Genomic DNA, 15,125 nt, shown 5'->3' on the forward strand with positions numbered 1-15,125 from the left:
TCCCCAAGCGGACGCAGGGATCCTGATGAGGTGGAGGCGCTGCACTGGATATAGGTAGGACTCTGCACACTACCTCAGCTGCCTGTCTGGACGGGTCATCCCCATACACCATCATGCGGGAGACTCAGGAGTCCTGTAGCCAACAGGTGCACCACCAGACATCACACTGTAATGGGGACTGGTTAGACCACAGGGGCCAATATGAGATTGGGTGGGTCAGGCAGTCCAGAAAACCCGTTACATTTGGAGGTGCTGCTGAGATGCCAGACCTGTCAACAGGACAGGCTTTTTGCTAGGTCACTTGGAAACAGGGAGAAGTGTCTGCTGCCACTTTGTGCTGCGTTGGGACGGACCTAGGGGTAGTCAGGGTGGCTGATGGAGTTTGTCAGTTCGCAGGGATAACCTAGGGGCCGGAAAGGAGTGAGGGGTTTGGAGCCGGGCTATAGCTGACCGAGTCACCTTGAGGTAGTGCTAGTTGGTAGGATGCCAGAAGGGATAGCCTGTTAACGTGGTCAGGAATCCTGGAGAGGGTCTGCGCTAGGCTAACCAAGACAGGTAGACGCCCAAGTACTGCATGGAAGCCCCAGAGTACTCTAGCCCATTCCAGACCACTCACCGAAGGGAGCACAGACTGGGAGGAAGGAGTCACAGCAGACACTGAGAGAGTGAGCCTAGCCTGAGGTAGTGCAACATGAGTCCAGCCTACATTAGGTACACAAGGTGGTGCATCAGGGCAAATCTTTATTGTACCGGTGTGGTGGCTGCCCCGCAGAGAGGAGCCCCATGTACAATACTGTTAAGTACAGCGACAAAATGGCGACCGCAAGAATGGAGGATCCGCGCGGTGCGGATAGTCCAAAATGGCGGACGGAGGCTAATGGAGAGAGCGCACATTGTGTGTGTGCGGGTAATGAGGACATGGGACAATTGATGAAGCGGTACTTCAGTCTTCGTCAGGAAGACGGAGAGGATATACCTGGGTTCCTCCTGCGGATTGGAGCCGTCTTACAGGAGATGCGAAAGGGGGACCGTATTAAGGCCACTGAGGTGGAGGTGTACTTTTGTGATCAAATTCTGAGAGGAGCGATACCTGACCATCCTGTTGTGGCGCCAATGAAGAAACCCCGCCCTAACAGGGGTAGTGGCGCGAAAGCTGTGGCCGCGCGGGAAAATGTTGCAAAAACCCGTCCAGGACTGGCGGGAAAACCAGAGCCCCGCCCCCACACTGTGAGTGACTCAGTACAGAGCTCGCAACACTCCCTGAAAGAGCGTGCTGCCCCTACTTCAGGTTCCACCAGGGGGAGCAAGAACCGTGAGCCTTCACCCGTAACTGCTGTCTCCCTCAAAGAAAGTACTGGATACAGAGAAAATTGTTCGCCGTCGTATGGACTCTGGCAGACCAAGGCCGGGAGCGTATCCTTTTTGTTGTGTCCGTGCCTGATAAACTCATTGAGTACCTCGGGTAGTGTGGACTTTAATGTTTTAGCGTACATGATAAAATTTCGGTTGGAAGACGCGAACGAGGAGGGGTGCCTAGAATGTTTCTGTAACAAGGGTGACTGCTCGTTTTGTAAATTGGCCTGGGGACGAGTATGTGGCTACTGCAGGGTACCGACCCTGCAACCCGTGCCGTTGGTGGCTGCAGGACCGTCCGAGGAGGAGGGCCCGAGTGCCTTCGTGAACATTCCAGACCCTCTCAAAGGGGACATGCCAGCGGTGGAGCAGGAACCTCTGATGGCGGAACCTGCGGAGAAAGACGCGCCTGATGGTTCTACCGAGGCGGGTGAAGCCGCCATTAGTTCTCCCACTTCAGCGATGGAGGTGGTGGAGGGGCCGTATGCCCAAATGGACTTTCCAAGCACTGAGCCAGAGCCGCCGAAGGCGGAGCTCCAGATGTTGGAACCCCAGATGTCGGTTCCAGGCCCGGTTCCCGAGTAGGAACCCCCAAGAACAGAACCACAGATCCCGGAATCCCAGGGTAAGGTGTTAATACCCCCATCCTTGTCTGGTGATTCCAGCGACCCACCGCTCGTGGTGATGCGCCTGCCGGCGAACCACTACAGCGGTGCTGAAAAAGAACCAGCACTTACCTGTGTCGCAGCGGAGCGGAGTCTCGAGGTGCCGAGATCGCCTGTGCGGAGACAACCGGAGCGGCGGAGTCCCACGGCCGTGGTGACTTACAGCGTGGAAGGAGGAGAAGATCCCATCCCGAGCCGACGGAGCGGTGAGATACATCCTTACCCTCCCCAGGCGCCGGTGGTGGCAACGGCGGAGGAAGGCCTAGCCCAGGCCCGAACGGAGCGGAGAGCAGAACCATCACTTCCGGCGGCGGATGTCGTTGTGGAGGAAGAGATCCCGCATGGGGATCCATCGCGAGATGGCGGAGTATCCGGTTCCGGTGATGACGTCACTTCCGGCGGAGGTAGCGGAATGATAGGAGAGATGACAACAACGTCTTGGCGATCGGGCAGTGCTTCCCAATCACCTGTGTCAACCAAGAGCTGGCAGGCTGCGAGGAGAGCTGAGACGGGTGAAGCCCAACCAGCGGCACGTCCGCACAATGATACGGGACGATCCGAAGGCAGAGAGCGGGTCGTAACCCCGCGGATGCCCATTTCCTGTCCCTATGCCCAACCCCATGCCCTAGGTAAAGCCCCTGTCCCTGTCACCTTTTCCCGTGGGTCCACATCCAGTTTGGGAATGTCGAGAGGGTCCCAGGGAACCGGTGAGGAACGGACTGGGGAGAGACTGAACAGCTATGCCTCTGATGGTGGGTCGAGGGGTGGAGGGCAGTTGGGAAAAGTATCCGAGTCCCGATGGGTACCTAGTGTGGCCGTAGTTAAGTCTCAGGATAGCTCCAAACAAGAGAGGTGGTCTAGGCCTCTTTCATCAAGGACCTCTGGGGTATCCTCTTGGGGGGATACAGAGGAGGGGGACTCACTAGAGTGGGGGTCTGAGGAACGTAAGGAGACCCGATGGTGGGCGGTGGGGGAATTTACACCGGCCCAGAAGAAGAGGAAGATGCAGGAACGATGGTTTCAGATATGTCAGCATAATATAGAGCCTATGGGGCCTGGGATATTATCTGACCCCGTGGACACAGACGAGCCCCTGTCATGGGTGTTGCCAGGGAGGGCAGGGAACGCAGAGCTGACTAGGAGCAGCCGGGCCGAGAGGGCTATTATAGCCAAGTACAAACACTCGCATGGCCTGGAATACCCATACGTCCCTGAACTCCTTATGGAGGGAGAAATTGAGTTTAAGATGGGTTCCACTTGTGAGGATAGGGGATATGGCACTGATGAGGAGGAAGGATCAGGGGAAGAAGATTGGGATCCTGGCGGGTTAGATGAGAAGTGTCACCCAGGGGGTTACAGCATTGCTTTAAACCCAGTGGACCATGCGGTGCGCAAGCACCGTAAGAGGGTATGGTAGTATCACTAATGGATACTCCATAAGGGAGTAACCCTGGTTGTTATACATCTATGTTAGGATGTATCTGTTATGTTTATGATGAAGATATGTACTGTAATGTTGTGACTAATTATGTATGTCATTCATTTTACAGTGCTTCCTGAAGAAAGGTACTGCACCGACACACTTTATTCGAGCAAATACCCAGTATGTACCTGGCAGATACCTGGAATGCACCGCTCCTCACCTCTGACAAGCCCCGTTGCGTTTGCCTTCCCAGCCTGGGTTCATGCCTGGCTGACGGGCGGCTGATCTGTTAAATGATAATGATTAGGATTTAATAGGCTGCAATGCTTCGCGTGTCTACCAGATGGCATAAATTCATGAATTGTAATGCAGTATATATATATATATATATACTGTGCAGTATTGCAGCCAGCGGGAATAAAATGCTTCAATCCCTGCCTGGAAAATACCTCAATGCACTCGGGCAGAAAACAGTCACAAACCTCAATACACCCGGGTATACCCGAATTCGTGGGACTAGCCGAGCTCGAATAAAGTGTGTCGCCAGTGTACTTCAGATTTAGGTCCCAGCCGGGGACTGTTGGATTCACCAGGGGGAGAATGTAACCATACTGTAAAATGGCTGCAGTCATCTCTCCTGCTGACAGTAAGGCCTGGTAAGTTATGGGCATGACAGCAGTTATCAGGGAGGTTTGCCCTCACACCCTGGTGAGGTGTCATATGTCTCATAGGAAGAGACAACATGCTGTGTGTCCACGGTTAGTGACATCAGAGATGTACCTGTTCCTAGGGGATATAAGACACAGCACTGACTAAAGTTAGAAGGGGAGTTCCTGTTGCTGTGCTGCTCTGTTCAGTAAGAGGCACATGGAGGTCTGCAACATTGTTGCAGTAGTCTGATGCAGAGCTGTGAGTCTGGCAGCACAAAGCAGACAGAGAAAAGCTGTTGGTGGCTAATGTAAGAACTATGAGACAAGGAGCAAGTCTGAGTGCAGGCTTGGGAAGAGACAGCTTATAAGACTGTGACCAGGGACCTGGCACAGGGACTATCTCCCTGAACCCACCAATTAAGGGAAGAGATATCTTTCAGAGGGAAGCAGCTGAACAATGGAGGGCTAAGTACACCCCATTGTGGAGGGCAGTTTGCCCACCGTGCAATAAAGATGCATCTGATTAAAGACCCTCTTGTGTGCATGTGTGGACTTATTGCACAGAGGGGAGCACCACGGAGGAGTTCCTCATCAGACTCATCCCCAAGCGGACGCAGGGATCTTGATGAGGTGGAGGCGCTGCACTGGATATAGGTAGGACTCTGCACACTACCTCAGCTGCCTGTCTGGATGGGTCATCCCCATACACCATCATGCGGGAGACTCAGGAGTCCTGTAGCCAACAGGTGCACCACCAGACATCACACTGTAATGGGGACTGGTTAGACCACAGGGGCCAATATGAGATTGGGTGGGTCAGGCAGTCCAGAAAACCCGTTACATATATATAATATATATATATATATATATATGTAACGGGTATTCCCCCCAATCGCAGATACGTGTGGGGGTGTAAAGAACATACAGTGTTACTCGGTGTGTGGTGCGTTACCTGTTGGCTCACAGGAGGGCTGAGCTTCCGCCACGGGGAACCTGGGGCAATTACAATACTATGGACAACCACTTACTCGGTACAGCGCCTCCACCTGCGATGGCTCCCACCAGAGGGGGAGTGGTTCCTCGCAGGACAATCAATAATACCATACACAGCATGTATATTAATCATAACCTTTTACTAACATGCAAGACATCCATATCACATCAGTACCTTAATAACCTGTGTCCCTCTCTAGAGGAGACACTTACTGCGTCGCGCAGGACGCTTCCCCAACACCAGGTGATCACACCCAGTGTCCCGAGAATCCCCACCCAATGTCCCGCACTCTTTCAGAGAGGCAATGGGTGACTGCGCAGTCACAATTTACACTAAGGGCCCGGTGGTGCACTTATGACTGTAGGTACCTGCCGAGCACTCCGGTGCTCGGGTCAGCAACACTTCACAAAGGATCAGTCGTGCGATGACTCCTTCTGATCCTCCAACCGAACTCCTGGCACGCGGACCGTCTGGGCGGTCCCACTCTGGAATAGTGTCTGTGGACCCCAACATGGGTCCGAACCGCTTCACAGGAACCGCAGCATCCGCTGAGTCCCTAACTGACACTTGGCACTAACGTGACAGGAACCCTAACCTAGGACCTGTCCCTGTAGTACCACAACTGGGGGTGAGAACCTATCTGGGACCTAAGGGGTTAATAGCCTGCCTCGCTCCCCTAACTGTTCCCTGTTCTACTCTACCCCTGCAACTAACCTGCGCAGTCCTGACTAACTCCTTCTAGTCATTCCAGCACTTGCAGTAACACGCTGCAAGCTACTGGATGTGTACAGCCAACGTGCTGCACAACACTGTGCCTGTCTGTCAGACCTCACGGCACTGACAGCCGTGACCCTGACCAGACAGCACCCTAACACTAAGGGCAGCGTCCCTATCTTGGGCCTCCCTGCGCGCTTACCCACTAACCTAGTGGAGAGTTGGGGCCTACCTGGGGTGTGGGTACCTATCTGGATGCCGGAGCTGCTCTCACTCCCCGCACCCTTCCTTCCCTCACAGCTCCCTGACTCCAACTGACAAACCTGAGTGACAGGGTCCCTTACTCTAGGGCAGTCCCTGGCAACACTCTCTATAATAGGGTAACTCAGAGCTATCTCGGGCCCAGAGGGGGCTGGCCTAGTACAGGGAGTCCCTGACTCCTGTACCCTACCTCCTTCCCTTGTCTGCTCCTCGCTCTGACTGACTAGCGTGGGCTCAGTGCGCGAATTGTATCCACTTGCCTGCCTGGAGATCCTAAGCGCTATTGGCTCCCTGGTATCACGTGGGGCACACAAAGGCTCCTGGGATCTGTAGTCCCTGCTCAGAGACTTCCCTGAATGGCTAGGGCTTCGCGGGCTTTTTCCTCCCTCTCCTGCGCCTGCGCAAGCTGTCTGGGGCTGCCTCAACCTTTCCTGGGCTGTTCTCCCCCTCGCGCTACTTCTCCCTAGCTCTGGGGCCTTCCTTACGCATGCGCGACCACTGCGCATGCGCGCGTATCCGGGCAATGGCGGCGCCCTTACCGCCCGGCTCCGGGAGCGTCGGGAGCCCTGTGACGCGTGTGCGGCCTTGGCAACCGGCCACACGCGTCCCCGGCAACCCCCGAGCCGGGACCTGACCACCCTCACCCCTGCGATCGGCGTGCGGGGCGCCCTGGGACTCGGCGGTACCCGCGATCGCGCTCAAGGTGAGGGGGGTGCTGACACCTAAGGGAGACCTGGCTACATATATGTAACACATTTTCCCCCTCCCCCCCCAATCGCAGATAGGGACGCTGTGGGGAAATCTACATATGTTACCATGTGTGGTGCAATACCTTGGGTGACCAGATTTACAAAAGTAAAAACCGGGACACATTAATTTTTTTTTTTTATAAAACAAATGATATCACCAACTGCGCCCCTTCTCCTTTATGTCTCTCTACCCCGCTCTGTCCCCCCTTCTCTCACACAAACACCCCTTTCTCTCTCCCTCCCCCCATATCCCTCTATTCTCGTTCTCCCCACCCCTACATTCTCATTCCACCCTTCCCTGTCTCTCTCTCCCCCATTCTCTCTCTCCCCTCATTCTCTCTCTCTCCCTCCCGTCATTCTCATTCTCTCTCTCATTCTCTCCCCCATTCTCTCTCCCCCTTCTCTCTCTCCCCACATTCTCTCGCTCTCTCCCCACATTCTCTCGATCTCTCTCCTCCCATTCTCTCTGCTCCCATTCTCTCTCCCCCATTCTCTCCCTCCCTCTCCTCTCCCCCATTCTCTGTCTCTCCTCCATTCTCTGTCTCCCTCTCCCCCCCAATCTGTGTCTCTCTCTATCCCCCATTCTTTGTCTGTCTCTCTCTCTCCCCTCCCCCATTCTCTCAGTCTCTCCCCCATTCTCTGTCTCCCCTCCATTCTGTCTCTCTCCCCCATTCTCTGTCTCTCTCCCCCCATTCTCTGTGTCTTCCCCCATTCTGTGAAACCCCCCCTTTCTCTCTCACCCCCCATTCTATCTCTCCCGTCCATTCTCTCTCTTCCCCATTCTCTCTCTCTATCTCCTCCCCCCATTCTCTCTCTCTCCCCCCATTTTGTCTCCCCTCCCTTCCCCCCATTCTTTTTCTCTCTCCCATTCTCTCTCCCTCCCATTCTCTCTCTCCCCCCATTCTCTCTCTCTCTCTCTCTTCCCCCTTTTCTCTCTCTCTCTCTTCCCCCCATTCTCTCTCTCCCCCATTCTCTCTCTCCCCCATTCCTCCCCATTCTCGGCTCTCTCTCCCCCTCCCCCCCATTCTCGGCTCTCTGTCCCCCATTCTCTCTCTCCTTCCCCATTCTCTCTCTCCTCCCCCATTCTCTCTCTCCTCCCCCATTCTCTCTCTCTCTATATATATATAGATGAACAGCCGATACTCCAATGAAGCACAATAGGGTAGGTGCATGTCCCATAATAAGTAGATAAGCATACAATACCGTTCACACGGGAATCAGCAGACAGCACTCAGGTTACACTGAGAAAAAACTCATAACCAATTCCTGATTTCATGTTTTTACTACCACAGAAATTACCAGTGTGGCAACTAGTACAACACATGGTGGCGGAACCAACACGGCACCTGTTACAACAAAGGAGGCAATTCTCACTATAACTGCCACCGTTAACACTGCAACAGCTGGGACCGTTATCGCTGCAGCACTTCCTACAACCACTGAGGAAATTACCACTGCGGCACCTACCACAAAAGGTGAAACCATTACAACTGCGGCACCTACTACAACAGCTGAAACGATTACCACTGCGGCACCTACGACAGCTGGGATCATCACCACTGAGGCACCTTCTACAACTGAGACCATTACCACTGTGGCACCTACTACAATATCTGGGATCATTACCACTGTGGCACCTACTACAACAACGGAGACTATTACCACTGCAGCACCTACTACAACAGCTGGGACCATTACCACTGTGGCACCTACTACAGCTGGGATCATCACCACTGCGGCACCTACTATAATATCTGGGATCATTACCACTGCGGCACCTACTACAACAACGGAGACTATTACTACTGCGGCACCTACTAACATATCTGAAACCCTTACCTCTGCGGCACCTACTACAACAGTTGAAACAATTACGACGGCCGCACCTACTACAACAACTGAAACCATTACCACTGCGGCACTAATTACAACAGCTGAGATCATTACCACTGCGGCATCTACTATAGCAACTGAAATCATTACCACTGCAGCACTTATTAAAACAGCTGAAACCATTACTCCTGTGGCACCTACTACAACAGCTGAAACCATTAACTCTGCAGCACCTACTAAAACAGCTGAAACCATTACTACTGTGGCACCTACTACAACAGCTGAAACCATTACTACTGTGGCTCCTACAACAACAGTTGAAACCATTACCACTGTGGCACCTACTACAACAGCTGAAACCATTACCATTGCGACACAAACTACAACAGCTGAAACCATTACAACTGCGGCTCCTACTACAACAGCTGAAACCATTACCACTGCGGCACCTACTAAAACAGCTGAAACCATTACCACTGCAGCACCTAGTACAACAGCTGAAACAACTACCACTGTGGCACCTACTACAACAGCTGAAACCATTACTCCTGTGGCAACTACTACAACAGCTGAAACCATTACCAGTGCGGCACCTACTAAAACAGCTGAAACCATTACCAGTGCGGCACCTACTACAGCAACTGAAACCATTACCACTGCGGCATCTAGTACAAGAGTTGAAACCATTTCCACTTTGGCACCTACTACAACAACTGAAACCATTACCACTTTGGCACCTACTACAACAGCTGAAACCATTACTACTGAGGCAGCAACTACAACAGCTGAAACCACTACCACTGCGGCACCTTCCACAACAGCTGAAATCACTACCACCGCGTCACCTACTACAACAGCTGAAACCATTACCTCTGATGCACCTACTACAAGAGTTGAAACCATTTCCACGGTGGCACCTATTACAACAGCTGAAACCATTACCTCTGATGCACCTACTACAAGAGTTGAAACCATTTCCACGTTGGCACCTATTACAACAGCTGGAACCATTACCTCTGATGCTCCTACTACAAGAGTTGAAACCATTTCCACGGTGGCACCTATTACAACAGCTGAAACCATTACCTCTGATACACCTACTACAAGAGTTGAAACCAATTCCACGGTGGCACCTACTACAAAAACTGAAACCATTACCACTTTGGCACCTACTACAACAGCTGAAACCATTACTACTGAGGCAGCAACTACAACAACTGAAACCACTACCACTGCGGCACCTACCACAACAGCTGAAATCACTACCACCGCGTCACCTACTACAACAGCTGAAACCATTACCACTTCGGCACCTACTACAACAGCTGAAACCATTACTACTGAGGCAGCAACTACAACAGCTGAAACCACTACCACTGCGGCACCTACCACAACAGCTGAAATCACTACCACCGCGTCACCTACTACAACAACTGAAACCATTACTACTGAGGCAGCAACTACAACAACTGAAACCACTACCACTGCGGCACCTACCACAACAGCTGAAATCACTACCACCGCGTCACCTACTACAACAGCTGAAACCATTACCACTTCGGCACCTACTACAACAGCTGAAACCATTACTACTGAGGCAGCAACTACAACAGCTGAAACCACTACCACTGCGGCACCTACCACAACAGCTGAAATCACTACCACCGCGTCACCTACTACAACAACTGAAACCATTACCACTTCGGCACCTACTACAACAGCTGAAACCACTACCACTGCGGCACCTACTACAACAGCTGAAACCATTACCACTGCAGCACCTAGTACAACAGCTGAAACAACTACCACTGTGGCACCTATTACAACAGCTGAAACCATTACTCCTGTGGCACCTACTACAACAGCTGAAACCATTACTCCTGTGGCACCTACTACAACAGCTGAAACCATTACCACTGCAGCACCTAGTACAACAGCTGAAACAACTACCACTGTGGCACCTACTACAACAGCTGAAACTATTACCAGTGTGGTACCTACTAAAACAGCTGAAACCACTACCACTGCGGCACCTACTACAAGAGTTGAAACCATTTCCACGGTGGCACCTACTACAACAACTGAAACCATTACCACTTCGGCACCTACTACAACAGCTAAAACCATTACTCCTGTGGCACCTACTACAACAGCTGAAACCATTACTCCTGTGGCACCTACTACAACAGCTGAAACCATTACCACTGCAGCACCTAGTACAACAGCTGAAACAACTACCACTGTGGCACCTACTACAACAGCTGAAACTATTACCAGTGTGGTACCTACTAAAACAGCTGAAACCACTACCACTGCGGCACCTACTACAAGAGTTGAAACCATTTCCACGGTGGCACCTACTACAACAACTGAAACCATTACCACTTCGGCACCTACTACAAGAGTTGAAACCATTACTACTGCGGCACCTATTACAACAGCTGAAACAATTACCTCTGATGCACCTACTACAAGAGTTGAAACCATTTCCACGGTGACACCTACTACAACAACTGAAACCATTACCACTTCGGCACCTACTACAACAGCTGAAACCATTACTACTGAGGCAGCAACTACAACAACTGAAACCACTACCACTGCGGCACCTACCACAACAGCTGAAATCACTACCACCGCATCACCTACTACAACAACTGAAACAATTACCACTTCGGCACCTACTACAACAGCTGAAACCATTACTACTGAGGCAGCAACTACAACAGCTGAAACCACTACCACTGCAGCACCTACCACAACAGCTGAAATCACTACCACCGCGTCACCTACTACAACAACTGAAACCATTACCACTTCGGCACCTACTACAACAGCTGAAACCACTACCACTGCGGCACCTACTACAACAGCTGAAACCATTACTACTGCGGCTCCTACTACAACAGCTGAAACCATTACTACTGCGGCTCCTACTAAAACAGCTGAAACCATTACCACTGCAGCACCTAGTACAACAGCTGAAACAACTACCACTGTGGCACCTACTACAACAGCTGAAACCATTACCAGTGCGGCACCTACTAAAACAGCTGAAACCATTACCAGTGCGGCACCTACTACGCCAGCTGAAACCATTTCTACTGCGGCACCTACTACAGCAACTGAAATCATTACCACTACAGCATCAACTACAACAGCTGAAACCATTACCTCTGCGGCATCTAGTACAAGAGTTGAAACCATTTCCACGTTGGCACCTACCACAACAGCTGAAACCATTACTACCGCGGAACCTACTACAACAGCTGGGACGATTACCACTGCGGCACCTACTACAACAGCTAAAACCATTACTACTGCGGCACCTACTACAACAGCTGAAACCATTACCACTGCGGCACCTACTACAGCAACTGAAACCATTACCACTGCGGCATCAACTACAACAGCTGAAACCATTACCTCTGCGGCACCTACTACAACAGTTGAAACCATTACTACTGCGGCACCTATTACAACAGCTGAAACCATTACCACTGATGCACCTACTGCAAGAGTTGAAACCATTTCCACGGTGGCACCTACTACAACAGCTGAAACCATTACTACTGAGGCACCTACTACAACAGCTGAAGCCATTACCAGTGCGGCACCTACTACAACAGCTGAAACCACTACCACTGCGGCACCTACCACAACAGCTGAAATCACTACCACAGCGTCACCTACTACAACAACTGAAAACATTACCACTTCGGCACCTACTACAACAGCTGAAGCCATTACCAGTGCGGCACCTACTACAACAGCTGAAACCATTACAACTGCGGCACCTGCTAAAACAGCTGAAACCACTACCACTGCGACACCTACCACAACAGCTGAAACCATTACTCCTGTGGCACCTACTACAACAGCTGAAACCACTACCACTGCGGCACCTACTACAACAGCTGAAACCATTACTATTGCGGCTCCTACTACAACAGCTGAAACCATTACTACTGCGGCTCCTACTACAACAGCTGAAACCATTACTACTGCGGCACCTACTAAAACAGCTGAAACCATTACCACTGCAGCACCTAGAACAACAGCTGAAACAACTACCACTGTGGCACCTATTACAACAGCTGAAACCATTACCAGTACGGCACCTACTACAACAGCTGAAACCACTACCACTGCGGCACCTACTACAACAGATGGGACGATTACCACGGCGGCACCTACTACAAAAGCTGAATCCATTACCACTGCATCACCAACAGCTGAAACCATTACCACTGCAGCACCTACTACAGCAACTGAAACCATTACCACTGCGGCATCAACTACAAAAGCTGAAACCATTACCACTGCGGCACCTACTACAACAGCTGAAACCATTACTACTGCGGCACCTATTACAACAGCTGAAACCATTACCTCTGATGCACCTACTACAAGAGTTGAAACCACTACCACTGCGGCACCTACCACAACAGCTGAAATCACTACCACCGCGTCACCTACTACAACAGCTGAAACCATTACTCCTGTGGCACCTACTACAACAGCTGAAACCACTACCACTGTGGCACCTACTACAACAGCTGAAACCATTACTACTGAGGCAGCAACTACAACAGCTGAAACCACTACCACCGCGTCACCTACTACGACAACTGAAATCACTACCACCTCGTCACCTACTACAACAACTGAAACCATTACCACTTCGGCACCTACTACTACAGCTGAAACCATTACTACTGAGGCACCTACCACAACAGCTGAAATCACTACCACCGCGTCACCTACTACAACAGCTGTAAACATTACCTCTGCGGCATCCACTACAACAGCTGAAACAACTACCACTGCGGCACCTGCTACAACAGCTGAAACCATTACCTCTGCGGCACCAATTACAACAACTGGGACCATTACCCCCAAGTCACCCACTACAACAGCTGAAACCATTACATCTGCGGCACCAACTACAACAGCTGAAACCATTACCTCTGTGGCACCAATTACAACAACTGAGACCATTACCCCCAAGTCACCCACTTCAACAGCTGAAACCATTACCAGTGTGGCACCTACTACTGGTACCACTCTGGCTCAGACTACAACAATTGAGCCTATTCTCACTATCACACCGACAACATCAATTGAAACTAGTACCACTATGGCACCTACTTCAACAATTGAGACCGGTACCACTATGGCACCTACTACAACAATTGAGACTAGTGCCACTATGGCACCTCTTAGAACAATTGAGACCATCACCACAATCACACCTACTACAACACTTGAGACCATTACCACTGGAGCATCTACTGCAACAGCTGGGACTATTACCACGGTAGTACCTACTACCACAACTGAGACCATTATCACTGGGACCCATACTACAACAGCTGGGACCAGTACCACTACGGCAACTACTACAACAATTGAGCCTATTATCACTATGGCACCTACTACAATAAGTCAGACCAGTACCACTATGGCAACTACTACAACAGCTGGGACCAATACCACTGCAGCACCAAGTACAACAGCTGGGTCCAATACCACTGTGGCACCTAATACAACAACTGAGGCCAGCACCACCCTGATAACTGATACAACAATTTTGGCCAATACCAGTTTGGCGCCTACTAATAAATCTGTGTCCAGTGACACGATTTCCCCTTCAGTTTCAGTGAGAAACACAACATTTGGTGAGTCATACTGTATGTCAACATAGTACATGTATATTTGATTTCTAAAGCACCAACTATCAAGAACTTTGCAGAAGAAAACTGTATTCTGAATAAAACAATAATAGAAACAAAGACATTATTGTTTTATATGGACCAAGTGAAATGTGCCAAGGAAACCCCAGTAAGGCTACCAGATATTCTAAATTAATTTTGTAAGTTCAAGTTTTGGCATGCCATTTCTGGTGTCCTAAAGCTCTGGACTGGAAGATTGACCTCAGTACTGGACCAGCAGCCCAACAACCATGTTTGGAGAGTACGAGAGCAGGCGAGTGCTGAAGTGGGCAGTACTACCAATTACAGATGAGCGTTCGGCACATTCACACCTCATGATACTTTGCAACAAGGAGTGATGTGCAAAGAATTATATTGGGCATAAATGTGCTGAGCACAGCACTGCTTGACAGTACTGTCTGCTGCACTGCTCTGACTGATCTCCTGCTCCTGTCCTGCCACGGTGTGTCACCACAAGTCGCTCAAAGAAAATGTCCCAGGTTAGCCAGCAAAGCCTCTGGAAGCCTAAGGCCCGGGCCATAGAGCACTCAGGCGTGCTGAGGCGGGCTGAGCCGCGCTGAACAGATGCAGAACGCCCCTGCATCTGCTATCAGCGCGGCTATAGTTTCTCCCGGCTCATGCGCGCTGATGCGCGCTGAGGAGGAGAAACTCTTCCCTGAGCGCCAAACTGAAATTTGGTGCTCGGGGAAGCGGAGGAGCGGTCACGTGACCGCTCCCATCCAATGGGGCTGCAGCCGGCTCCCTACAG

The 15,125-nt window shown here is 51.1% G+C and overlaps 1 protein-coding gene across 1 annotated transcript in view; it reads left to right on the forward strand.

The window, feature by feature from the left end:
* Positions 1 to 15,125, forward strand: part of LOC142475800 (uncharacterized) — a 67,530-nt gene that overhangs the window by 35,479 nt on the left and 16,926 nt on the right. Inside the window, exon 3 of the mRNA XM_075581537.1 lies at positions 8,102 to 14,323. Coding sequence (XP_075437652.1) covers positions 8,102 to 14,323 — 6,222 coding nt within the window. The remainder of the gene's footprint in view (positions 1 to 8,101; positions 14,324 to 15,125) is intronic.

The sequence above is a fragment of the Ascaphus truei genome, chromosome 2 (genome assembly GCF_040206685.1).
Source record: "Ascaphus truei isolate aAscTru1 chromosome 2, aAscTru1.hap1, whole genome shotgun sequence".
NCBI classification, from domain to species: Eukaryota; Metazoa; Chordata; class Amphibia; order Anura; family Ascaphidae; genus Ascaphus; species Ascaphus truei.